Source organism: Dendrobates tinctorius, unplaced genomic scaffold (genome assembly GCF_039654945.1).
Source record: "Dendrobates tinctorius isolate UK_male_01 unplaced genomic scaffold, ASM3965494v1 ptg000057l, whole genome shotgun sequence".
Taxonomy (NCBI): Eukaryota; Metazoa; Chordata; class Amphibia; order Anura; family Dendrobatidae; genus Dendrobates; species Dendrobates tinctorius.
Genome location: NW_027361725.1, coordinates 2,363,477 through 2,390,689, shown reverse-complemented (window position 1 = coordinate 2,390,689; position 27,213 = coordinate 2,363,477). Strand labels below are relative to the sequence as shown.

The following is a 27,213-nucleotide window of genomic DNA, read 5'->3' as shown; positions in this document are numbered from 1 at the left end:
GGACCTAGTGAATGAACTGCAGAGAGCTGGGACCAATGTAACAAGGCCTACCATAAGTAACACACTACGCCACCATGGACTCAGATCCTGCAGTGCCAGACGTGTCCCACTGCTTAAGCCTGTACATGTCCGGGCCCGTCTGAAGTTTGCTAGAGAGCATTTGGATGATCCAGAGGAGTTTTGGGAGAATGTCCTATGGTCTGATGAAACCAAACTGGAACTGTTTGGTAGAAACACAACTTGTCGTGTTTGGAGGAAAAAGAATACTGAGTTGCATCCATCAAACACCATACCTACTGTAAAGCATGGTGGTGGAAACATCATGCTTTGGGGCTGTTTCTCTGCAAAGGGGCCAGGACGACTGATCCGGGTACATGAAAGAATGAATGGGGCCATATATCGTGAGATTTTGAGTGCAAACCTCCTTCCATCAGCAAGGGCATTGAAGATGAAACGTGGCTGGGTCTTTCAACATGACAATGATCCAAAGCACACCGCCAGGGCAACGAAGGAGTGGCTTCATAAGAAGCATTTCAAGGTCCTGGAGTGGCCTAGCCAGTCTCCAGATCTCAACCCTATAGAAAACCTTTGGAGGGAGTTGAAAGTCCGTGTTGCCAAGCGAAAAGCCAAAAACATCACTGCTCTAGAGGAGATCTGCATGGAGGAATGGGCCAACATACCAACAACAGTGTGTGGCAACCTTGTGAAGACTTACAGAAAACGTTTGACCTCTGTCATTGCCAACAAAGGATATATCACAAAGTATTGAGATGAAATTTTGTTTCTGACCAAATACTTATTTTCCACCATAATATGCAAATAAAATGAAAAAAAAACAGACAATGTGATTTTCTGGATTTTTTTTTCTCAGTTTGTCTCCCATAGTTGAGGTCTACCTATGATGTAAATTACAGACGCCTCTCATCTTTTTAAGTGGTGGAACTTGCACTATTGCTGACTGACTAAATACTTTTTTGCCCCACTGTATATATATATATATATATATATATATATATATATATATATGTATACCGTATTTTTCTGACTATAAGATGCACTTTTTTCAAATTCCTTGAGATTCCTTGTTGTGACCCATGGTACACAGGAATAGTACTGATGTGCACATACCACCATTCTGCTCCATGTTCTCTCTCACGCCATCCAGCAGTTCCTGCCAGGCTTCTGGCCCTTCATCACCCTCTTCTTCCTCCTCTTCTGGAGGTGCTTTCACCAGACGTTCCTTTACAGAACAGACAATAACAATGTGATTGTAGATGGAGTCAACAATGTGAAACATAAGGAAAATTAGACGACAACTATCCATAGGCTGTGGGAGAAGCTGGGAGCTGTAGTTCCGCAGCAGCTGTATACAACAGGTTGGTGAGGATTGCTGTACAGCATGGGGCTGGGAGGTCCAGGTAGAAGAACTGTGAGAGATGGAAGGGAAAGGGCAATAGTAGAGGTGGTCACAACAGGTGAGACCTGCACCACCTCACTCTCCCACAAACGGGATAGTCAGGATTAATGGAGTAGGACAGAGAGATAACTGGAGAAGGACAGAGAGAAGAGAGGAGGGCAGAGAGGTGACCGGACGAGGACAGAGAGGTGAGAGGAAGAGGACAGAGATGTGAGAAGAAGAGGACAGAGAGGTGAAAGGAAGAGGACAGAGAGGTGAGAGGAGGAGGGGAGTGAGGAGACAGGAGGAGGGCAGAGAGGTGAGAGGAAGAGGACACAGAGGTGAGAGGAAGATAACAGAGAAGTGAGAGGAAGATGACAGAGAGGTGAGAGGAAGAGGACAGAGAGGTGAGAGAGAGAGGAAAGAGGAGGAGGGCAGAGAGGTGACCAGCGGATAACAGAGAGGTGAGAGGAAGAGGACAGAGTGGTAACCGGAGGAGGACAGAGAGGTGAGAGGAAGAGGACAGAGTGGTAACCGGAGGAGGACAGAGAGGTGACCGGGGGGGGGCAGAGAGGTGAGAGGAAGAGGACACAGAGGTAAGAGGAAGAGGACAGAGAGGTGAAAGGAGGACAAGGAAATGAGAGGAGGAGTGCAGAGAGGTGAGAGGAAGAGGACACAGAGGTAAGAGGAAGAGGAAAGAGGTTACCGGAGGAGGACAGAGAGGTGAAAGGAGGACAAGTAAATGAGAGGAGGAGGGCAGAGAGGTGAGAGGAGGAGGGCAGAAAGGTTAAAGGAGGAGGGCAGAGAGGTAAAAGGGGAAGGGCAGAGAGGTGAGAAGAGGAAGAGGGAAGAAGGTGAGAGAAGGAGTGCATACAGATAACTGAAGGAGGGCAGAGAGGTGAGAGGACGACAGAGAATAGAAAGGAGGAGGGCACAGAGGTCAAAGTAAGAGAGCAGAAAAGTGAGAGGAGAAGGGCAGAGAGGTGAGAGGAGGATGAAAGAGAAGTGAGAGGAGGAGAACAGAGAGATGAAACCAGGAGGGCAGGCAGGGAGGTGAGAGGAGGAGGGCAGAGAAGTGACCAGAGGAGGAGTGAAGAGAGGTGACTGAAGGAGAGCAGAGAGGTGACTGAAGGAGGGCAGCGAGGTGAGAGGACGACAGAGAATAGAAAGGAGGAGGGCACAGAGGTCAAAGTAGGAGAGCAGAAAAGTGAGAGGAGAAGGGCAGAGAGGTGAGAGGAGGATGAAAGAGAAGTGAGAGGAGGAGAACAGAGAGATGACAGCAGGAGGCAGGCAGGGAGGTGAGAGGAGGAGGGCAGAGAGGTGACCAGAGGAGGAGTGAAGAGAGGTGACTGAAGGAGGGCAGCAAGGTGAGAGGTGGAGGACAGAGAGGTGAGAGGAGGAGGACAAAAAGGTGAGAGAACAGAGAGGTGAGAGGACGAGGGCAGAGAGGTGAGAGAAGGAGGGAAGAGAGGCGAGAGAAGGAGGACAGAGAGGTGAGATGAGGAGGACGAAGAAGTGAGATAAGGAGGGCAGAGAGGTGAGAGGAGGAGGACAGAGAGGTGAGAGGAGGAGGACAGAGAGGTGAGAGGAGGAGGGCAGAGAGGTGAGAGGAGGAGGGCAGAGAGGTAAGAGGAGGAGTGTAGACAGGTGACTGAACGAGAGGAGAGAGGTGACCAGAGTAGAACAGAAAGGTGAGAGGAGGAGGGCAGAGAAGTAAGAGGAGGAGGGCAGAGAGGTGAGAGCAGGAGGGCAGAGAGATGAGAGGAGGACAGGGAGGTGACCGGAGGAGGACAGACAGGTGAGAGGAGGAGGAGAGAGAGGTGAGAGGAGGAGGGCTGAGAGGTGAGAGGAGGGAAGAGAGGTGAGAGAAGGAGGACAGAGAGGTTAGATGAGGAGGACAAAGAAGTGAGATAAGGAGGGCAGAGAGGTGAGAGGAGCAGGACAGAGAGGTGAGAGGATGAGGACAAAGAGGTTAAAGGATGAGGACAGAGAGTGAGAGGAGGAGGGCAGAGAGGTAAGAGGAGGAGGGTAGATAGGTGACTGGAGGAGGGCAGATAGGTGAGAGGAGGTGTGCAGACAGGTGACTGAAGGAGGGCAGAGAGGTGACCGGAGTAGAACAGAGAGGTGAGAGGAGGAGGTCATAGAAGTAAGAGGAGAGTATAGAGGTGAGAGGAGGAGGACAGAGAGATGAGAGTAGGACAGACAGGTGAGAGGAGGAGGACAGAGAGGTGAGAGGAGGAGGACAGAGAGGTAAGATGAGGAGAACAGAGAGGTGACCGCACCAGGACAGACTGGTGAAAGGAGGGCAGTGGGGTTCGGAATGATTGTTCATGTGTGTGGGGGAGTTGGGTATCGGCCCCACAGCCTCGCCCGGCTGCCCTCTCGGGTACATACAGAGGAATGACTTACCAGCTTGTCAATGGCTTCTGTGATGACGTCTTTTATATGGATGTGATGCAGTTTGTATTTCTTGCACAGCATCTTGGAGACAGTTGTTTTTCCTGCAGCCGGGGGGCCGAGAACACAGAGTCGTACGGGCTAAAAACAAAACGCAAGTGGAAATGTGATCAGTGCTCTCAACTCTGCCCAGAACATGGTGACCCCTGTTCTCATAGGAAAACTAACATCTATATTTGTATCTGACGAGGGGGAAGATCCAGGATTCGTCTTCTGATATAGCGGTCTCTCCTATAGACAGTGAGTGGAGCAATGGCCGCACAGGGCACTACTGCGACATCCATGCAGGTAAATGTGGGACCATCTTCCTTGTGATCTCTGTTGGTCCGATCTTTTGGACTCCGTGATCATACATTGATCGCCTTTCCCGTGGATAGGCGATAGATGCGTATGGTTATTTTGGGCCTGCAGGCATCACTCAGTCCCTCACTTACCAGTAATCCTCGGCTCTGCTTATATTCCTTGATGACAGATTCGATGTTCTCCACAATCCCACTCTGCGACACCCAGTGAATGTTGAAATTCTCTTTTAAGAAGACGGCCTCCATCCGCAGGTTCACTAGTAAATGGTCAATGTCCAGTTGCTGAAACACAATGAGGGTTTGTGACTGGTACAGACAGTAACTGGTCTTGGACGGGCCGCGCTCCCCTGGGAAATCATACAGACTGTCCGTCTTACACAGAAGGTCTGTCATACACAGGGTCTGTCGTACAAAGGGTCCATCATACGCAGAGGGTCTATCATACATAGAGGATTCATCGTATAGAGGGTCCGTCATACATGGGATCCGTCACACAGGGTCCATACACAGAGGGTCTGTCATACACAGAGGGTCCGTCATACACAGAGGGTCCATCATACATAGAGGGTACGTCATACACTGAGGGTACGTCATACACAGGGTCTGTAGTACACAAAGGGTCCGTAGTACACAAAGGGTCCGTCATATAGAGGAGACATGGACTCTGATTACCGTCAGCTCTTTGTTCAGGAACGCCGCCTCCTTGGATACTTTCTGTGCTTTTCCAGGTCCCAGGTGAGCGCTGATACACTGCAAGAACATGTACACATTTACAGTGAAAGGCAGGGTATACAGCAGTGTGTATAGCAGGGTATACAGCAGATTATACAGTAGGGTACATAGCAGGGTATACAGCAGTGTGTATAGCAGGGTATACAGCAGATTATACAGTAGGGTATATAGAAGGGTATACAGCAGGGTATACAGCAGATTATACAGTAGGGTATATACACTCACTGGCCACTTTATTAGGTACACCATGCTAGTAAGGGGTTGGACCCCCTTTTGCCTTCAGAACTGCCTCAATTCTTCGTGGCAGAGATTCAACAAGGTGCTGGAAGCATTCCTCAGAGATTTTGGACCATATTGACATGATGGCATCACACAGTTGGCGCAGATTTGTCGGCTGCACATCCCTGATGTGAATCTCCCGTTCCACCACATCCCAAAGATGCTCTATTGGATTGAGATCTGGTGACTGAGGAGGCCATTTGAGTACAGTAAACTCATTGTCATGTTCAAGAAACCAATCTGAGATGATTCGAGCTTTAGGACATGGCGCATTATCCTGCTGAAAGTAGCCATCAGATGTTGGGTACATTGTGGTCATAAAGGGATGGACATGGTCAGCAACAATACTCAGGTAGGCTGTGGCGTTGCAACGATGCTCAATTGGTACCAAGGGGCCCAAAGAGTGCCCAGAAAAAATTCCCCACACCATGACACCACCACCACCAGCCTGAACCGTTGATACAAGGCAGGATGGATCCATGCTTTCATGTTGTTTACGCCAAATTCTGACCCTACCATCCGAATGTCGCAGCAGAAATCGAGACTCATCAGACCAGGCAACGTTTTTCCAATCTTCTACTGTCCAATTTCGATGAGCTTGTGCAAATTGTAGCCTCAGTTTCCTGTTCTTAGCTGAGAGGAGTGGTACCCAGTGTGGTCTTCTGCTGCTGTAGCCCATCTGCCTCAAAGTTCGACGCACTGTGCGTTCAGAGATGCTCTTCTGGCCACCTTGGTTGTAACGGGTGGCAATTTGAGTCACTGTTGCCTTTCTATCAGCTCGAACCAGTCTGCCCATTCTCCTCTGACCTCTGGCATCAACATGGCATTTCCGGCCACAGAACTGCCGCTCCCTGGATTTTTTTTCTTTTTCGGACCATTCTCTGTAAACCCTAGAGATGGTTGTGCGTGAAAATCCCAGTAGATCAGCAGTTTCTGAAATTCTCAGACCAGCCCTTCTGGCACCAACAATCATGCCACGTTCAAAGGCACTCAAATCACCTTTCTTCCCCATACTGATGCTCGGTTTGAACTGCAGGAGATTGTCTTGACCATGTCTACATGCCTAAATGCACTGAGTTGCCGCCATGTGATTGGCTGATTAGAAATTAAGTCTTAACACACAGTTGGACAGGTGTACCTAATAAAGTGGCCAGTGAGTGTAGAAGGGTATACAGCAGTGTGTACAGCAGGGTATATAGCAGGGTATACAGCAGATTATACAGCAGTGTGTACTGTGTACAACAGGGTATATGGCAGTGTGTACAGCACAGTATACAGCAGTCTGTACAACAGGGGATCCAGCATTGTGCACAACAGGTTTTACAGCAGGGTATACAGTAGGGTATACAGCAGGGTTACAACAGTGTGTATAACAGGGTATACAGCATTGTGTACAGCAGGGTATACTGCATGGTATATGGCAGGGTATACAGCAGCATGTATAACAGTGTATACAGCAGTGTGTACAGCAGGGTTACAACAGTGGGTATACAGCATTGTGTACAGCAGGGTATACAGCAGCATGTATAACAGTGTATACAGCAGTGTGTACAGCAGGGTTACAACAGTGTGTATAACAGGGTATACAGCATTGTGTACAGCAGGGTATACTGCATGGTATATGGCAGGGTATACAGCAGCATGTATAACAGTGTATACAGCAGTGTGTACAGCAGGGTATACAGCAGTGTGTAGAGCAGGGTATATGGTAGGGTATACAGCTGTGTGTACAGCAGGGTATACGGCAGGATATACAGTAGGGTATACAATAGTGTTTACGGCAGGGTATAAAGCAGGGTATACAGCAGGAAATCATCCTCTTCCTCCGCACTGTCCTACATGCAGGCTGCTCGGATCTTGGATTTTATGGTAATACAGTTGTGTAAAAAAGTGTTTGCCCCTTCCTGATTTCCTATTCTTTTGCATGTTTGCCACACTTGAATATTTCAGATCACCAAATAAACTTAAACATTAGACAAAGATAACACAAGTAATCACAAAATGCAGTTTTTAAATGAAGGTCTTTATTATTAAGGGAAAAAGAAATCCAAACCCGCAGGTCCCTGTGTGAAAAAGTGATTGTCCCCACCCCTCCCCCTTAAAACGTAAACTAACTGTGGTTTATCACATCTTTGGGAAGTGGAGTTAACATTCCTATGCCACACCCAGGCCTAATTACTGCCATACCTGTTCTCAATCAAGAAATCACTTAAACAGGACCTGCCTGACAAACTGAAGTAGACTAAAACATTCTCAAAAGTTAGACATCATGATGCAAGCCAAAAAAATTCTGGAACAAATGAGAAACAAAGTAATTGAGATCTATCAGTCTGGAAAAGATTATAAAGCCATTTCTAAAGCTTTGGTGTCATGGTTTGCTCAGCTTGCGGGATTAGGTAGTGCAGAGGTAAATGTGGACGGCCTTACTCTGAGATTCTGGGAGGCTTTTTATAGCCTCATTGTGGGCTCATTCCTCGTCGCTTATACTCAGACCCTTGGCCGAGTGTGTGACCCTGGTGTGCTTTGTGACTGTGATACTTTGTGCTTGCTTGGTTTTGATCCGGTTCTGTCCCTGTTACGAGTTCTGCCTGTTCCTTTTTTACTGCTCAGCTATTCCCGTGTATGACTTTTGCCTTGGACCTCACTACTCTCTGACTGCCTCCCTTGTACTGCGTTGCTATCTCTGTGTATGATTCATTGCTTACGTTTTGACTATTCTCTGCTTGTCCCTCTGGTACCGCGCCGTCCTCCCCGTGTATGACCCCCGCTTGTCTGACCTGAGTTTTTCCTAGCCTTTGCTCCAGGATTCCTGTAATAGAACCCTATCCTGCAGCAGGACGCTAAGCCACGCCCCCTGTGGTCACATGATCGTAGGTCCTTGTACTGCTAAACTACTTTCAGTGTCGCAGGTCCTGTTGTCTGAACTTTCCCTGCAGTATCGGACCCCGGGTCCTCCCGTAGTCTGGGTGAGTTACCCTGTTCAGCCGCGGCAGTCCGCCGGCGCTGACAGGATCCTGATATTTTGGTTTCCAGTGAACCAAAGAGAGAGCCATTATCCACAAATGGTGAAAACATAGAACTGTGCAAACCTTCCCAGAAATGGCCAGCCGATCAAAATTACCCCAAGAGCGCAGTAAGGACTCATCCAAGAGGTCACAAAAGACCCCACAACAACATACAAAGAACTGCAGGCCGCACTTGCCTCAGTTAAGGTCATGACTCCACCATAAGAATAAGACTGGGCAAAAATGGCCTGCATGGCAGAGTTCCAAGACGAAAACCACTGCCGAGCAATAAGAACATAAAGGCTCTTCTCAGTTTTGCCAGAAAACATCTTGTTGATCCTCAAGACTTTTGGGAGAATGAGACAAACTTGAACTTTTTGGAAGGGGTATGTCCCATTACATCTGGAGTAGAAATAGTACAGCATTTCAGAATAGGAACATCATACCAACAGTAAAATATGGTGGTGGTGATGTGATGGTCAGGGGCTGTTTTGCTGCTTCAGGACCTGAAAGACTTTCTATGGCAAATAGAACCATGAATTCTGCTGTCTACTACAAAATCCTGAAGGAGAATGTCCGGCCATCTGTTCCTGACCTCAAGCTGAAGCGCACTTGGGTTATGCAGCAGGATAATGATCCAAAACACACCAGAACATCCACCTCTGAATGGCTTAAGTTAAACACAATTAAGACTTTGGAGTGACCTAGTCAAAGTCCTGACCTTAATCCGATTGAGATGCTGTGGCATGGAATTAAAAAGAAACCCTTCAATGTGGTTGAATTATGTGACGACTCCTGGAGTGGACCCTCTGGGTCGTGGCACCAACCCTCCCAGGGCGAGATGACCTAGTCAAGACCACCCCCTATACAGGGAGTGTCAGGGGCAAGCCCCAGGGGGTGAGGTACCACGACTACTGGCACCAGGCAGCCGGCTCACAGGAGACACGAGTGGGTGAGTGTGTCTGCAGGAACGTGTAAAGCGTGGACACGGGAACACGTGGTATACAGAGACTTCGTACGTCCGGGTGTGAGCAAGGAGCACGTCAGAGCACTAAGTCAGGCAGCAGGTGTGCCAGGAGGTGTAACAGAGTACAGGAGCAGGGTGGGTGCCAGAGGGCACAACTGAGCATAAGACAGAGTGCAGGATTGGAACGTGTGCCAGGAGGCACAACTGAGTAAGAGACAGAGTACAGGATCAGAGCATGTGCCAGGAGGCACAACTGAGTATGAGACAAGGCACAGGGTCCGAGTGTGTGCCAGGAGGCACAACTGAGAATAAGACAGAGCACAGGATCAGAGTGTGTGACAGGAGGCACAACTAAGTACAAGACAGAGCACAGGGTCAGAGCATGTGCCTAACCGAGTACAAGGCAGAGTGCACGTTCAGAGCGTGTGCCAAGAGGCACAACAGAGTGCAAGGCATGAGACCCGAATACAGCGCACAGCCAGGCAGGGACACAGCAGACCAAGCCAGGAAGCACAACAATAATCAGGCACCTCCCCTAGGAAGAGGTAGCCTGATATAGCACATGATCACGAGAGCTTCCGGGTCAAGTCCTCCAGTACCATAGAGAGGACTGACCTGGAGACCGAACTGAGAAAAGCGCGCAAGCGCAGACATAACATGGAGGAGACAGTGACCTAGGTACGAGAGGTGCGCGTGCGCACCCAGCGGGACCCCCGGAGTGACCACGGCTCCGGAAGAGATGACGTCGGGGCCGAGGTCCCGCCCCCAGGTGAGCGCGGCGTGACAAATTACAACAATTCTACAAAGACAAGTGGGTCAAAATTCCTCCAGAATGTTTTAAAAGACTCATTACCAGTTATCACAAACACTTGACTGCAGTTGTTTAGGGGGCAATCACTTTTTCACACAGGGCCCTGTAGGTTTGGATTTCATTTTCCCTTAATAATAAAGACCTTCATTTAAAACTTCATTTTGTGATTACTTGTGTTATCTTTGTCTAATATTTAAATTTGTTTGGCGATCTGAAACACTGAAATGTGACAAACATGCAAAAGAATAGGAAATCGGGAAGGGGGCAAACACTTTTTCACCCAACTGTAGATGAGCTCGCTATAGATGATATTTCGGTACCTTGACGACGTCCTCCAGCGTGTGCACTGCATCATCCACGGCCACCAGGTAATGAGTCCTCGGCCTGTGGTCCACTATGTTCTGCACCACGCTGTAATCAGCACATACATACATTATTACATGTCATCCAGCGGCTATTACTTACTCACTGCACGGTGCAAGGTGTTGCTGACGTAGCTTCTGTCAGCCATGTGCCAGATATAGGTCTTGTTCACCTGTCCTGTTACTTAAGAAGGATGAGATGCACAATACCAGACACACCAGCAGCAGCTCTCACCTCCGGATGTGAGAGCCTCTGGACAACCCTATAATCTTGGCATATAAGCTGGTGGCTTCTCCTTAGTTTTATATGACTGTTGGGAATTCACTGTATCAATGGAAAGAAGGGCCTCAGTGAAGCAGTGGAAACAGCGCCACTCAGGTCCACATGGCTGTGTTTAGTATGGCACCTCAGCACCAGCTTGTAGTGACCATCCCACATTTGTCATGTATAGTCACCCCACCTAGTGCCCCCTGCTGATGCCGGCGTTCCCCTCCTGCATCCAAGATGGCTCCTGTAGTGGCACGGAGCAGTGCACAGTCAGAACCATGCCTCCACAGCACAGGAGGGGTAAGGATGGTGGGGCTCAGACTATCCTCTGTGCTCTTCATGCCACTATGGCGACAGCTTCAATGCAGGAAGACCACAACGCCCCCACTCTCAGTAGAGGAGGCAGCAGGAGGCAAGCAGTCATATGTATACATGAAACTTTTCAGTGCTAGGGTAGAGGATCGCTTTAAAGGGAATCTGTCACAATTTATGACATCTAATCTGAGAGCAGCATGGTGTAGGGGCAGAGACCCTGATTCCAGTGATGTGTCACTTACTCAGCTGCTGGCTGTAGTTTTTATAAAATCCCCCATTTATCTGCAAGAAATTATGACTAGAGGACTAGTAAACATACTGCCTAGTAGTTCAACCCCACCCCCAACACTGATTGGCAGCTTCCTGCCTATGCACAGTCTACACAGAAAGCAGCCAATCAATGGTGTGGGAAGAGTTAAACAGGCTCAGCATTCAGAGCACTGCTACACCTGCAGCAGAAAAAGCAGTCCAGTGAGAGACACATAGCTGGAATCAGGGTCTGCGAACCTACATCATTGTGCCCTCAGATTGAGTAGCAGAAATCTGGTCACACATTCCCCTTAACCCCTTCACAATGACGTTGAGCTGCAGTTCCAAAAATGGCTCCCTGTCTAGCCATCGACGAAGTGTAGCAGAAATCTTTACCCGGCCAAATCCGCAATGTGTATCATTGGGACGATATTCTGTCCATCTCCATAGATGGATAATGCAGGTGTCTCTCCCATCCAGGCCTCCTGCACCCAGGAAACAGAAACAAAGTCATCACAATCTGATTTTACAGATATACAAGATACAACTGTGCCCTTCCGAGGCGCCTATGAATGACTCTGGTTCTTCGCAGAGACTTACTTTAAAGATTGTATGAAGAATGCCTTCTTCTGCTCCATACGGGACCCCAGATGCAATTACATAAGTGGAAAATTTGCTTTTGTTCTGTGTAAGACAAAAAAGACAGTCACTACTTCAATAAATAGGTTAAAGAGTTGGAAACAGGATCCCAAAAAATGTAACTGCAATTCTATTGTTCATCACCAGGTGGCACTGCTGGCTTTTGTTTAACAACAGGGATATGTTACCATTGTGTCAAGGGAGGGAAGTGTGGGGTCAATCAGCCGCACACTTCCGGTGCCCCCCACATAATACAGTCAGTCAGCCGCATGTTCTCCACTGCCCCCCACATAATACAGTCTGTCAGCCGAACGCTCTCCAGTGCCCCGCACATAATACTCACAGTCTGTCAGCCGCATGTTCTCCGCTGTCCCCCACATAATACTCACAGTAAGTCAGCCGAACGTTCTCCAGTGCCCCGCACATAATACTCACAGTCTGTCAGCCGCACGTTCTCCGGTGCCCCCCACATAATACTCACAGTCAGCCGCACGTTCTCCGGTGCCCCCCACATAATACTCACAGTCTGTCAGCCGCACGATCTCTGGTGCCCCCACATAATACAGTTAGCCACACGTTTTCCGGTGTCCCCCACATAATACCCATAGTCAGTCAGCCGCACGTTCTTCGGTGCCCCCCACATAATACAGTCTGTCAGCCGCACGTTCTCCAGTGCCCCGCACATAATACTCACAGTCAGTCAGCCGCGCGTTCTCCGGTGCCCCCCACATAATACTCACAGTCAGCCGCACGTTCTCCAGTGCCCCCCACATAATACAGTCTGTCAGCCGCACGTTCTCCAGTGCCCCGCACATAATACTCACAGTCTGTCAGCCGCACGATCTCTGGTGCCCCCACATAATACTCACAGTCAGCCGCACGTTCTCCGGTGCCCCCCACATAATACAGTCTGTCAGCCGCACGTTCTCCGGTGCCCCCCACATAATACTCACAGTCTGTCAGCCGCACGTTCTCCGGTGCCCCCACATAATACAGTTAGCCACACGTTTTCCGGTGTCCCCCACATAATACCCATAGTCAGTCAGCCGCACGTTCTTCTGTGACCCCCACATAATACTCACAGTCAGCCACACGTTCTCCGGTGCCCCCCACATAATAATCAGTCAGCCGCACGTTCTCCGGTGCCCCCCACATAATACTCACCGTCAGGCAGCCGCACGTTCTCCGGTGCTCCCCACATAATAATCACAGTCAGTCAGCTGCAAGTTCTCCGGTGCCCCCCACATAATACTCACCGTCAATCAGCCGCATGTTCTCCGGTGCCCCCACATAATACTCACCGTCAGGCAGCTGCAAGTTCTCCGGTGCCCCCCACATAAAACTCACAGTCAGTCGGCGACATGTTCTCCGGTGCCCCCCACGTAATACTCACAGTCAGGCAGTCGCACGATCTCCGTTGCCCCCACATAATACAGTTAGCCGCACGTTTTCCGGTGCCCCCCACATAATACCCACAGTCAGTCAGCCACACGTTCTCCGGTGCACCCCACATAATACTCACCATCAGGCAGCTGCAAGTTCTCCGGTGCCCCCCACATAATACTCCCAGTCAGTCAGACGCACGTTCTCTGGTGCCCCCCACATAATCCTCACCATCAGCCGCACATTCTCCGGTGCCCCCCACATAATACTCACAGTCAGCCGCACGTTCTCCGGTGCCCCCCACATAATACAGTCATCCGCACGTTCTCCGGTGTCATCCACATAACACTCACAGTCAGGCAGCCGCACGTTCTCCGGTGCCCCCCACATAATACTCACAGTCAGGCAGCTGCAAGTTCTCCGGTGCCCCCCACATAATAATCACAGTCAGTCAGCCGCACGTTCCCCGGTGCCCCCCACATAATACTCACAGTCAGTCAGCCGCATGTTCTCCAGTGCTCCCCACATAATACAGTCAGTCAGCCACACGTTCTCCGATGCCCCCCACATAACACTCACAGTCAGTCAGCCGCATGTTCTCCAGTGCTCCCCACATAATACAGTCAGTCAGCCGCACGTTCTCCGGTGCCCCCCACATAATACTCACAGTCAGTCAGCCGCACGTTCCCCGGTGCCCCCCACATAACTCACAGTCTGTCAGCCGCATGTTCTCCGGTGCCCCCCACATAATAATCACAGTCAGGCAGCCGCATGTTCTCCAGTGCTCCCCACATAATACTCACAGTCAGTCAGCCGCAAGTTCTCCGATGCCCCCCACATAACACTCACAGTCAGTCAGCCGCAAGTTCTCCGATGCCCCCCACATAACACTCACAGTCAGTCAGCTGCACGTTCTCCGGTGTCCCCCACATAATACTCACAGTCAGCCGCATGTTCTCCGATGCTCCCCACATAACACTCACAGTCAGTCAGCTGCACATTCTCCGGTGCCCCCCACATAATACTCACAGTCAGTCAGCCGCAGGTTCTCCGACGCCCCCCACATAACACTCACAGTCAGTCAGCCGCACGTTCTCCGGTGTCCCCCACATAATACTCACAGTCAGCCGCACGTTCTCTGGTGCCCCCCACATAATACCCAGTCAGTCAGCCGCACGTTCTCCGGTGCCCCCCACATAATACTCACAGTCAGGCAGACGCAAGTTCTCCGGTGCCCCCCACATAATACTCACAGTCAGGCAGCCGCACGTTCTCCGGTGCCCCCACATAATACTCACAGTCAGTCAGCCGCATGTTCTCCGGTGCCCCCCACATAATACCCACAGTAAGTCAGCCGCATGTTCTCCGGTGCCCACCACATAATACCCACAGTCCGTCAGCCGCATGTTCTCCGGTGCCCACCACATAATACCCACAGTCCGTCAGCCGCACGTTCTACGGTGCCCCCCACATAATACTCACAGTCGGGCAGCCGCATGTTCTCCGGTACCCCCCACATAATACTCACAGTCAGCCGCACGTTCTCTGGTGCACCCCACATAATACTCACAGTCAGTCAGCTGCATGTTCTCCGGTGCCCCCACATAATACCCACAGTCAGTCAGCCGCACGTTCTCCGGTGCCCCCCACATAATACAGTCAGTCAGCGGCATGTTCTCCGGTGCCCCCCACATAATACTCACAGTCTGTCAGCGGCATGTTCTCTGGTGCCCCCCACATAATACTCACAGTCAGTCAGCCGCACGTTTTCCGGTGCCCCCCACATAATACTCACAGTCAGTCAGCCGCATGTTCTCCAGTGCCCCGCACATAATACTCACAGTCAGTCAGCCGCACGTTCTCCGGTGCCCACCACATAATACACACAGTCAGTCAGCCGCACGTTCCCCGGTGCCCCCCACATAATACTCACAGTCAGTCAGCCGCAGGTTCTCCGATGCTCCCCACATAACACTCACAGTCAGTCAGCCGCACGTTCTCTGGTGTCCCCCACATAATACTCACAGTCAGCCACACGTTCTCCGGTGCCCCCCACATAATACTCACAGTCAGTCAGCGACATGTTCTCCGGTGCCCCCCACATAGTACTCAGCCAGTCAGCCGCACGTTCTCCGGTGCCCCCCACATAATACTCACAGTCAGTTAGCCGCACGTTCTCCGGTGCCCCCCACATAATACTCACAGTCAGTCAGCCGCACGTTCTCTGGTGCCCCCACATAATACAGTCAGTCAGCCGCATGTTCTCCGGTGCCCCCCACATAATACAGACAGTCAGCGGCATTTTGTCCGATTCCCCCCACATCATACTCACAGTCAGTCAGCCGCGCGTTCTCCGGTGCCCCCCACATAACACTCACAGTCAGTCAGCCGCATGTTCTCCGACGCCCCCCACATAATACTCACAGTCAGTCAGCCGCATGTTCTCCGACGCCCCCCACATAATACAGTCCGTCAGCCGCATGTGCTCCGGTGCCCTCCATATAATACTCACAGTCAGTCAGCCGCATGTTCTCCGGTGCCCCCCACATAATACTCACAGTCAGTCAGCCGCAGGTTCTCCGACGCCCCCCACATAACACTCACAGTCAGTCAGCCGCACGTTCTCCGGTGTCCCCCACATAATACTCACAGTCAGCCGCACGTTCTCCGGTGCCCCCCACATAATACCCAGTCAGTCAGCCGCACGTTCTCCGGTGCCCCCCACATAATACTCACAGTCAGGCAGCCGCACGTTCTCCGGTGCCCCCACATAATGCTTACAGTCAGTCAGCCGCATGTTCTCCAGTGCCCCCCACATAATAACCACAGTCCGTCAGCCGCATGTTCTCCGGTGCCCACCACATAATACTCAGTCAGGCAGCCGCACGTTCTCCGGTGCCCCCACATAATACTCACAGTCAGTCAGCCGCATGTTCTCCGGTGCCCACCACATAATACCCACAGTCCGTCAGCCGCATGTTCTCCGGTGCCCCCCACATAATACTCACAGTCAGTCAGCCGCATGTTCTCCGGTGCCCCCCACATAATACTCACAGTCAGGCAGCCGCACGTTCTCCGGTGCCCCCACATAATACTCACAGTCAGTCAGCCGCATGTTCTCCGGTGCCCACCACATAATACCCACAGTCCGTCAGCCGCATGTTCTCCGGTGCCCACCACATAATACCCACAGTCCGTCAGCCGCACGTTCTACGGTGCCCCCCACATAATACTCACAGTCGGGCAGCCGCATGTTCTCCGGTACCCCCCACATAATACTCACAGTCAGCCGCACGTTCTCTGGTGCACCCCACATAATACTCACAGTCAGTCAGCCACATGTTCTCCGGTGCCCCCACATAATACCTACAGTCAGTCAGCCGCACGTTCTCCGGTGCCCCCCACATAATACAGTCAGTCAGCGGCATGTTCTCCGGTGCCCCCCACATAATACTCACAGTCTGTCAGCGGCATGTTCTCTGGTGCCCCCCACATAATACTCACAGTCAGTCAGTCGCACGTTTTCCGGTGCCCCCACATAATACTCACAGTCAGCTGCATGTTCTCCGGTGCCCCCCACATAATACTCACAGTCAGTCAGCCGCATGTTCTCCAGTGCCCCGCACATAATACTCACAATCAGTCAGCCGCACGTTCTCCGGTGCCCACCACATAATACACACAGTCAGTCAGCCGCACGTTCCCCGGTGCCCCCCACATAATACTCACAGTCAGTCAGCCGCAGGTTCTCCGATGCTCCCCGCATAACACTCACAGTCAGTCAGCCGCACGTTCTCCGTTGTCCCCCACATAATACTCACAGTCAGCCGCACGTTCTCCGGTGCCCCCCACATAATACTCACAGTCAGTCAGCGACATGTTCTCCGGTGCCCCCCACATAATACTCAGTCAGTCAGCCGCACGTTCTCTGGTGCCCCCCACATAATACTCACAGTCAGTTAGCCGCACGTTCTCCGGTGCCCCGCACATAATACTCACAGTCAGTCAGCCGCATGTTCTCCGGTGCCCCCCACATAATACTCACAGTCAGTCAGCCGCATGTTCTCCGGTGCCCCCCACATAATACTCAGTCAGTCAGCCGCACGTTCTCCGCTGCCCCCCACATAATACTCACAGTCAGTTAGCCGCACGTTCTCCGGTGCCCCGCACATAATACTCACAGTAAGTCAGCCGCACGTTCTCTGGTGCCCCCACATAATACTCACAGTCAGTTAGCCGCACGTTCTCCGGTGCCCCGCACATAATACTCACAGTCAGTTAGCCGCACGTTCTCCGGTGCCCCGCACATAATACTCACAGTCAGTTAGCCGCACGTTCTCCGGTGCCCCCCACATAATACTCACAGTCAGTCAGCCGCACGTTCTACGGTGCCCCCCACATAATACTCACAGTCGGGCAGCCGCATGTTCTCCGGTACCCCCCACATAATACTCACAGTCAGCAGCACGTTCTCTGGTGCACCCCACATAATACTCACAGTCAGTCAGCCACATGTTCTCCGGTGCCCCCACATAATACCCACAGTCAGTCAGCCGCACGTTCTCCGGTGCCCCCCACATAATACAGTCAGTCAGCGGCATGTTCTCCGGTGCCCCCCACATAATACTCACAGTCTGTCAGCGGCATGTTCTCTGGTGCCCCCCACATAATACTCACAGTCAGTCAGCCGCACGTTTTCCGGTGCCCCCACATAATACTCACAGTCAGCTGCATGTTCTCCGGTGCCCCCCACATAATACTCACTGTCAGTCAGCCGCATGTTCTCCAGTGCCCCGCACATAATACTCACAGTAAGTCAGCGACATGTTCTCCGGTGCCCCCCACATAATACTCAGTCAGTCAGCCGCACGTTCTCCGGTGCCCCCCACATAATACTCACAGTCAGTTAGCCGCACGTTCTCCGGTGCCCCCCACATAATACTCACAGTCAGTCAGCCGCATGTTCTCCAGTGCCCCGCACATAATACTCACAGTCAGTCAGCCGCACGTTCTCTGGTGCCCACCACATAATACACACAGTCAGTCAGCCACACGTTCCCCGGTGCCCCCCACATAATACTCACAGTCAGTCAGCCGCAGGTTCTCCGATGCTCCCCACATAACACTCACAGTCAGTCAGCCGCACGTTCTCCGGTGTCCCCCACATAATACTCACAGTCAGCCGCACGTTCTCCGGTGCCCCCCACATAATACTCACAGTCAGTCAGCGACATGTTCTCCGGTGCCCCCCACATAATACTCAGTCAGTCAGCCGCACGTTCTCCGGTGCCCCCCACATAATACTCACAGTCAGTTAGCCGCACGTTCTCCGGTGCCCCGCACATAATACTCACAGTCAGTCAGCCGCATGTTCTCCGGTGCCCCCCACATAATACTCACAGTCAGTCAGCCGCATGTTCTCCGGTGCCCCCCACATAATACTCACAGTCAGTTAGCCGCACGTTCTCCGGTGCCCCGCACATAATACTCACAGTAAGTCAGCCGCACGTTCTCTGGTGCCCCCACATAATACTCACAGTCAGTTAGCCGCACGTTCTCCGGTGCCCCGCACATAATACTCACAGTCAGTTAGCCGCACGTTCTCCGGTGCCCCGCACATAATACTCACAGTCAGTTAGCCGCACGTTCTCCGGTGCCCCGCACATAATACTCACAGTCAGTTAGCCGCACGTTCTCCGGTGCCCCGCACATAATACTCACAGTCAGTTAGCCGCACGTTCTCCGGTGCCCCGCACATAATACTCACAGTCAGTTAGCCGCACGTTCTCCGGTGCCCCCCACATAATACTCACAGTCAGTCAGCCGCACGTTCTCTGGTGCCCCCACATAATACAGTCAGCCACATGTTCTCCGGTGCCCCCCACATAATACAGACAGTCAGCGGCATGTTGTCCGATTCCCCCCACATCATACTCACAGTCAGTCAGCCGCACGTTCTCCGGTGCCCCCCACATAACACTCACAGTCAGTCAGCCGCATGTTCTCCGACGCCCCCCCACATAATACTCACAGTCAGTCAGCCGCATGTTCTCTGACGCCCCCCACATAATACTCACAGTCAGTCAGCCGCATGTTCTCCGGTGCCCCCCACATAATACTCCCAGTCAGTCAGCCGCATGTTCTCCGGTGCCCCCCACATAATACTCACAGTCAGTCAGCCGCATGTTCTCCGGTGCCCCCCACATAATACTCACAGTCAGTCAGCCGCATGTTCTCCGGTGCCCCCCACATAATACTTACAGTCAGTCAGCCGCATGTTCTCCGGTGCCCCCCACATAATACTCACAGTCAGTCAGCCGCATGTTCTCCGGTGCCCCCCCACATAGTACTCACAGTCAGTCAGCCGCATGTGCTCTGGTGCCCCCCATATAATACTCACAGTCAGCGGCATGTGCTCCGGTGCCCTCCCTATAATACTCACAGTCAGTCAGCGGCATGTTCTCCGGTGCCCCCACATAATACAGTCAGTCAGCGGCATGTTCTCCGGTGCCCCCACATAATACAGTCAGTCAGCGGCATGTTCTCCGGTGCCCCCACATAGTACTCACAGATTTCCCCATTTTAATCACCAGCTTCTCAACACTTAGGTGATCCTTAAAGTTTAGGTGACACTTCCTTCTACGATAATCATCTTCGGTGAAAGGGATTTCAGGATCATCCTTTAAAAAGAGAGGAAAATGTGAAAGCGTCACTTTTGGGGGTCCCCGTTACAGGCTGTGACACACTGACTGCAGACGACGTACCGGATCCAGGGGTCGGCTCCGCGCCCAGGTCAGGACCGATGATATTAATATGAACAGCTTCTGGCTCTCAAAGTTTTCAATCTCAGTGAAGAGTGCTGGAAAAAACAAGATGTGGCGGAGACGTGTGATTATAGACCCTTCACACTACTCCATCCTGGTCTGATAATTCGGTACCACTGTGGTCCTGAGGATACCGGATTAGTGGACATTCACTGTGCAGTAATGAGGCTGCTGCCATTATTTCTTGGGTCCCCCCACAGTGGTCCCCCCAGTGATCACCTCAGTGATCCCCCAGCGATGCACCTTATGACTACCCCAAGTGATTCCTCCCCCCACCCTGTGATACCCCCAGTGAGCATAACCTGGCTATATATCCAAAAGATAAGTCATCATTTAATAAGATGGAAATATCCCTTTAATTGCAAAAAAACAGAGCAAACCACAATTGCCATACCTGGTACAATGTGCAGGATTGGAGGGGGTCACAAAAGTCAGACCACCACAATCATCAAGTGATGGCATATCCTCGAGCTATATCATCATTTCATAAAGTGGGAATACCCCTTTAAGAAATGTTCTCCATTGGATTTATTGCTAATTAACGCATTAAAGGGGTTGTTCTATCCTTACGATGGGTCATCATTTTCAGATGGGTGATGGCCGGACATGCAAGACCCGCACCAATCAGCTGATTGCTCTCCTTCAGTGGCTGGAAGATCACAGTGTACAGCACAGCGCCGTCACTGTGTAGTGGCCGTTCTCAAGTACTGCAGCTCAGTTCCTATGGTAGTGAATGTGATCGGAGCTGTAGTACTAGGAGCGTCCACAACATGGTGTACGGCGCTGTTCTAAGTCTGAACACTGCACATCCGGCAGCCACGATGTAGGACTCCACTAATGTGGGTCATTATTGTCTACTTCATAGACAGCCCCTTTAAGAATGAACAGGTGACAATGTGCCGGTCCACACAGTGTGATCACCTCTGAAGATGAGGGTCTGCCTGCCATCTGTAGGTGCTGCCTAGTATCAGTGCTGGCTGTGTATTCATTAGTTACTCATGAAAAATTACACTAAGAATCATTTCCTTTAATGGACTTTCCTTTTAAATAATGTACAGAATACAGGATCCTCACTGGGATCTACTATGTAAGAAGAGATCCACCCACCGGACACGGCCCACGACGCCTCCTCGATCTGCGTAGGGTCCTCGGTGACGTTGTAGACGATGACATCACTCTCCAGGAGATGACGTAAGAGCTCGTCTCTGCTCGAGATCTGAAATACAGGAGAAGCGGTGCCGACCTGGATCACAGATCATATCACCTGGTTGGGGGCAGACCCCTGGCCCCAGCTCCGTACAGTGCAGCAGCTATTCTCAGCTCCGGAGCTGCGCTCCGATCTCCCTGTGCAGAGAGCGCTGCTGTGCGCAGAGTAGAGGAGGCTCATTACCACGTAAGACTCCAGAGCGAAATGCAGCTTCTTGTCAGAAGGTTCGGCTAGAGACCCCACAACCTGGAGCAGCCCCGCTCTGGTGCCACCGCTGGCCGCCTCCTGTACTGACCGCTCCTCCTCTTCGGCTCCTTCTTCTGCCTCCTCCAGCGACGCTCCGGACACACAAGAGGACAGATACTGCGACAGGAAGGAAAGCGGGTGAAGTCTCTCCAGGAAAAGCACACAGAGCATGTCCCTGATCTGCTGCCTGTCCCAGGGTGGACGAGGTATCGACACAGAACAGAGCCACCCTCAACCATAGGTTGTGCCTGGTATTGCAGCTCTACTAGACCGAACTGCAGCACCAGACAAGACCACTGGACAAGAGAGGCACAGGATCAGGAGAAAATAGGGAGTCTTCTATGGCTGTGGTCCTCCAATCCCATGACAGGTGAAAGTCCTACTTCTGGGACTCCCCCACCGATCCTCACAAGGGGATCCAGAGCTGGGATACCGCTGTGTTTATTGTTTCTTCCTGCAAATGTTGCTCCCGACCACCTGGCTGTGCCCAGGATACGCAGCTGACCCTGTTTCCTGCAAAGCATCACTCCCGACCAATCGGCTGTGCCCAGGATCCGCAGCTGACCCTGTTTCCTGCAGAGCGTCGCTCCCAAACACCCAGCTGTGCCCAGGATACGCAGCTGACTCTGTTTCCTGCAAAGCATCACTCCCGACCACCGGGCTGTGCCCAGGATCCGCAGCTGACCCTATTTCCTGCAGAGCGTTGCTCCCAACCACCCGGCCGTGCCCAGGATCCACAGCTGACCCTGTTTCCTGCAGAGCGTCGCTCCCAACTATCCGGCCGTGCCCAGGATCCACAGCTGACCTTGTTTCCTGCAGTACGACGCTCCCAATCATCCGGCTGTGCCCAGGATCCTAAGCTGACCCTGTTTCCTGCAGAACGTCGCTCCCAATCACCCGGCCGTGCCCAGGATCCGCAGCTGACCCTGTTTCCTGCAGAACGTCGCTCTCAATCACCCGGCCGTGCCCAGGATCCGCAGCTGACCCCGTTTCCTGCAGAGCGTCGCTCCCGACCACCCAGCTGTGCCCAGGATCCATAGCTGACCCTGTTTCCTGCAGAACGTCGCTCCCAATCACCCAGCTGTGCCCAGGATCCACAGCTGACCCTGTTTCCTGCAGAACGTCGCTCCCAAACACCCGGCTGTGCCCAGGATCCACAGCTGACCCTGTTTCCTGCAGAACGTCGCTCCCAACCACCTGGCTGTGCCCAGGATCCACATCTGACCCTGTTTCCTGCAGAACGTCGCTCCCAATCACCCAGCTGTGCCCAGGATCCACAGCTGACCCTGTTTCCAGCAGAACGTCGCTCCCAATCACCCAGCTGTGCCCAGGATCCCCAGGTGACCCTGTTTCCAGCAGAACGTCGCTCCCAATCACCCAGCTGTGCCCAGGATCCACAGCTGACCCTGTTTCCAGCAGAACGTCGCTCCCAAACACCCAGCTGTGCCCAGGATCCCCAGCTGACCCTGTTTCCTGCACAGCGTCACTCCCGACCACCCGGCTGTGCCCTGGATCCACAGCTGACCCTGTTTCCTGCAGAACGTCGCTCCCAACCACCCGGCTGTGCCCAGAATCCACAGCTGACCCTGTTTCCTGCAGAGCATCTCTCCCAACCACCCGGCTGTGCCCAGAATCCACAGCTGACCCTATTTCCAGCAGAACTTCGCTCCCAAACACCCAGCTGTGCCCAGGATCCACAGCTGACCCTGTTTCCTGCAGAACGTCGCTCCCAATCACCCAGCTGTGCCCAGGATCCACAGCTGACCCTGTTTCCAGCAGAACGTCGCTCCCAATCACCCAGCTGTGCCCAGGATCCACAGCTGACCCTGTTTCCAGCAGAACGTCGCTCCCAAACACCCAGCTGTGCCCAGGATCCCCAGCTGACCCTGATTCCTGCAGAACGTCGCTCCCAACCACCCGGCTGTGCCCAGGATCCACAGCTGACCCTGTTTCCTGCACAGCGTCACTCCCGACCACCCGGCTGTGGATCACTCCCGACCACCCGGCTGTGTCCAGGATCCCCAGCTGACCCTGATTCCTGCAGAACGTCGCTCCCAACCACCCGGCTGTGCCCAGGATCCACAGCTGACCCTGTTTCCTGCACAGCGTCACTCCCGACCACCCGGCTGTGGATCACTCCCGACCACCCAGCTGTGTCCAGGATCCACAGCTGACCCTGTTTCCTGCAGGGGTGTACAGGGTCAGGTGAGGGCCCAGGATGGGTGAGTATAATGTTATATGTCTATCTCCTTCCTTCCACATAGATGTGAAATGCTAGATATTATGGGATTGTTATTTACCCTGACAGGAGTGGATCTGGTGATCTAAGTGCGGCCCTTACCTGGCCGATGTTCCGAGCCACATAAGACTCTAAGTTATTGATGAAGATCCTTTTAGGTCTCACGATTCTTTCTCCTTCTTCTGCCATGTTTTCGTGCCGGTTGCTAAGGTCGCACAGCGGTCGCTAGGGGGCGGGGCGTAAACGTCTCTTAGTGCGTTGTCATGGGAGCTTGATAACACTCGATAGACAGGCATAGCCGCTGACACCTACAGTAGGCGGTTTGGGGGGCCTCCCCCGAAACAGGCAGCGGGGCGGACAACTATGCTATAAATGGTGAGGTCAGGTCTGCCTCTTCCGCGCTCAGGGAAGCCACAGGGCTGGCGGAGTCGTGTAGTCACTGATCCTCTTTATTATATGGGAGCCGTAAAGCAACTTTCTCTTTCACGTACTCAGCGCTGTCAAGTTGTCAACATCTCTGCTTGCTGTCAGTGAAAGAAACCAATTTTATTTTTTCAACACCCTTTAAGAACAGACAACAGCAAGTCTTCCCCCCCCCAGGTTTTTTTTTTTTTTAAATCAATTTTTTGGGTAAAAAAATATTTAGTGCAACATTTTAATGAAGCATGCAACTTGTTGTTCTAAAACGGCACAAAAAGGGCAAAAATGCCTGGAAAACCCCAAGTGTTCCCCCTTGTAAAATGAAACCACCCCATTCTCATCCCCCATATTAGCTCCGATCTATCCTCCAGCACCGGAGCTCGTGGGACATTGTGTCACGTGACCTCGTGCAGCCAATCAGTGGCCCCTGCTGCACCATACCTCCCAACTTTTGAAAACGGGAAAGAGGGACAAAGGTTGCAGCGCATCGTGCCAAATTTTAGGCCATGTCCACACCCCAACCACACCCATTTAGCACTGCTGATGACACTGACTAGTACTGAGGGCACAGTGGCTGGTACTGAGGAAAAGAAGAAAACAAAGAAAGAGAGAAAGAAACACAAAAAGAAAGGGGGCAGAAAGAAAGAACAGAGGGAGAGAGAAAGAAAAGAGAAAGAAAGAACAGAGAGAAAGATTAGAGAAAGAAAGAGGGGAAACAAAGAAAGAAAAAACAGAGAGGAAACAAAGAACAGAAAGAAAAGAACACAGAGAAAGTGTGGACAGGAAAAGAAAGGGGAAAGAAAGAAGAGAAAACAGAGAAAAAGGAAGAACAGTGAAAGAACAGAAGAGAGAAAGAAAGAAACAGAGAAAGATTCTATAAAGATACTATAGCAGACCGGCCCTCATTGTAGTGCCCACCTGAGCCTCCCGATGCAGGACATATCATGATCCGCTTACATGGCCAGCATCCCCTATTTCAAGGCGATCCCGCTGTCCGCACCGTCGGAGGACAAGGTGATGGATTTGAAGCATTCCCTGAAGTGCCTCCATGGTTTCGTCACAATCTCCTCCTGAAATTACCTAATTTCCGGTCAGCTTCCAGCACGTCACTTCCGCTGGCACATCACGTGCGAATTTTAAAGTGCTCCTTGGGGCTCTGCCGTGAACTCCTGTGTCCAAGGGGAAAAGTAAGCTCCCGGCCGAGGCAGTGGGGCAGACTCTCTCAAAATCGGGACTGTCCTGCTGGATCCGGGACGGTTGCAAGGTATGAATGCTCCCCACCATACACCTTGTACACGCATGGCTCCGCACACCTCATGCACACACGGTTCCGCTTTGTATGCCTCGTACACACACGGCTCCGCTCTGTACATCTCGCGCGCCCATGGTTCCACTCAGTACACACATGGCTCTGCTCCGTACACCTCGTACACACGCGGCTCCGCTCCGTACACCTCGTACACACACGGCTCCGCTCCGTACACCTCGTACAAACGCGGCTCCGCTCCGTACACCTCGTACACACGCGGCTCCTCTCCGCACACCCCGTACATATGTGCCTCCGCTCCGCACACCTTGTACACACACGGCTGTTCCGTACACCTCATACACCCGCGGCTCTGCTCCGTACACCTTGTACACACAGCTCTGTTGCATCCACACTGTAAACCCCTCCTGACCCCACACATAAACTTCCCCCATCCAGCACCATGACAACCAGCACAGCAGAGTCCTGCATAAACTGAGGCCCCTGATCATGTGACCCCTGACTCCTCCCTTCCTGTGACCTCATCACAGGTCCTGTGCGCACAGAGCAGCCCTGCGACATCATTGCTGGCTGTGAGGGGCTGCGGTGGGTCTCTCCGGGAGGGCGAGGATGGGGTGCATGGGGGGGGGCGTGCGGCTTATCTTTGTGAAGTGCGGGGAAAAATAGACTCCCGGGCGGGACAGCGGGGGGGATCAAAATCAGGACTGTCCCGCTAGAATCGGGACGATTTGGAGGTATGGCTGCACACTCGCTTCTTCTTGTCCAAGGTGCATCCAAAGAAAGTGAGAGCTCAGCAGAGAGTGGCGAGACTGCCATATTGATAAAGGGGCTATGTAGTGGACAAACCCTTTAAAAGCATTTTTTATTTTTCACAATAATAATAATAAATTTTCTATGGCGCTGACATATTCCGCAGCACTTTACATTTCGGAGGGGATTTGTACAGACAATAGACATTACAGCATAACAATAATCACATAGATCATAACAGATACCAAGAGGAAAGAGGGCCCTGCTCGCAAGCTTACAGTCTATGAGGAAAGAGGTAGACACGAAAGGTGGGTGGTAACAATTGCCCTGATTGTATGGACCAGCCATAATGTTAAGTGTGTATCAGTACAGACACAGAGGGCTAATGGATGTATAAAGCATGTGGAAACATGATGTGGGGAACCTGGTTGTCGTAAAACTATTAGGTTAATGTGTTGAGGCGATAGGCCAGTCTGAATAAATGCGTTTTCAGGGCACGCTTAAAATTGTGGGGATTGGGGACTAATCGTATTGACCTGGAAAGTGCATTCCAAAGAATTGTCGCAGCACGTGTAAAGTCTTGAAGACGGGAGTGGGAGGTTCTGATTATTGAGCATGCTAACCATTACCATGCTAATGCATTAACCAATTTTTAGCCAAAAAAAATGTAACAAATACCAGAAGACAAAAAGGGTCACAAATGATGCTTTTTTTTTTTTTTTAAAGTTTCAAGCTGATTTTTCTGTTATTATTATTATTATGCATTTATATAGCGCCATTTATTCCATGGCGCTTTACATGTGAAAAGGGGAAATATAGACAAGTATAATAAACATGTGTAAGACAAGGGACGCACAAGTACATAAGGAGGGGGGACCCTGCCCACGAGGGCTGACAGTCTACAGGGATGGGTGAGGATACAGTAGGAGAGGGTAGAGCAGGTCGTGCGGTGGTTCAGTAGACCGAGGATCATTGCAGGCTGTAGGCTTGTCGGAACAGGTGGGTCTTCAGGTTCTTCTTGAAGGTTTCCGTTGATGGTGAGAGTCTGATGTGTTGCGGCAGAGAGTTCCAGAGTATGGGGGAAGCACGGGAGAA

The 27,213-nt window shown here is 51.8% G+C and overlaps 2 protein-coding genes across 3 annotated transcripts in view; one reads left to right on the top strand and one right to left on the bottom strand.

The window, feature by feature from the left end:
• AK7 (adenylate kinase 7) overlaps positions 1-24,122 on the bottom strand; it is a 33,495-nt gene extending 9,373 nt beyond the window's left edge. Inside the window, exons 1-12 of one of the 2 annotated variants that reach the window (XM_073577681.1) lie at positions 23,784-24,122; positions 21,290-21,559; positions 21,097-21,205; positions 19,930-20,024; positions 19,735-19,845; positions 11,744-11,827; positions 11,540-11,628; positions 10,270-10,360; positions 4,828-4,905; positions 4,288-4,437; positions 3,806-3,934; positions 1,129-1,240 (exon numbers count right to left, since the gene is read on the bottom strand). In XM_073577681.1, the coding sequence (XP_073433782.1) occupies positions 1,129-1,240; positions 3,806-3,934; positions 4,288-4,437; positions 4,828-4,905; positions 10,270-10,360; positions 11,540-11,628; positions 11,744-11,827; positions 19,735-19,845; positions 19,930-20,024; positions 21,097-21,205; positions 21,290-21,559; positions 23,784-23,870 (1,405 nt within the window). In that variant the 5' untranslated portion in view covers positions 23,871-24,122. The remainder of the gene's footprint in view (positions 1-1,128; positions 1,241-3,805; positions 3,935-4,287; positions 4,438-4,827; positions 4,906-10,269; positions 10,361-11,539; positions 11,629-11,743; positions 11,828-19,734; positions 19,846-19,929; positions 20,025-21,096; positions 21,206-21,289; positions 21,560-23,783) is intronic. The other variant, XM_073577682.1, reaches the window with a different exon arrangement.
• Positions 21,784-23,878, top strand: LOC141092026 (uncharacterized). Its single transcript, XM_073577893.1, has 3 exons — positions 21,784-21,792; positions 22,483-23,664; positions 23,751-23,878. Exons 1-2 carry the CDS (start codon positions 21,784-21,786, stop codon positions 23,614-23,616), a joined length of 1,143 nt encoding a protein of 380 aa, XP_073433994.1. The 3' UTR covers positions 23,617-23,664; positions 23,751-23,878.
• Positions 24,123-27,213: the final 3,091 nt, after the last annotated feature.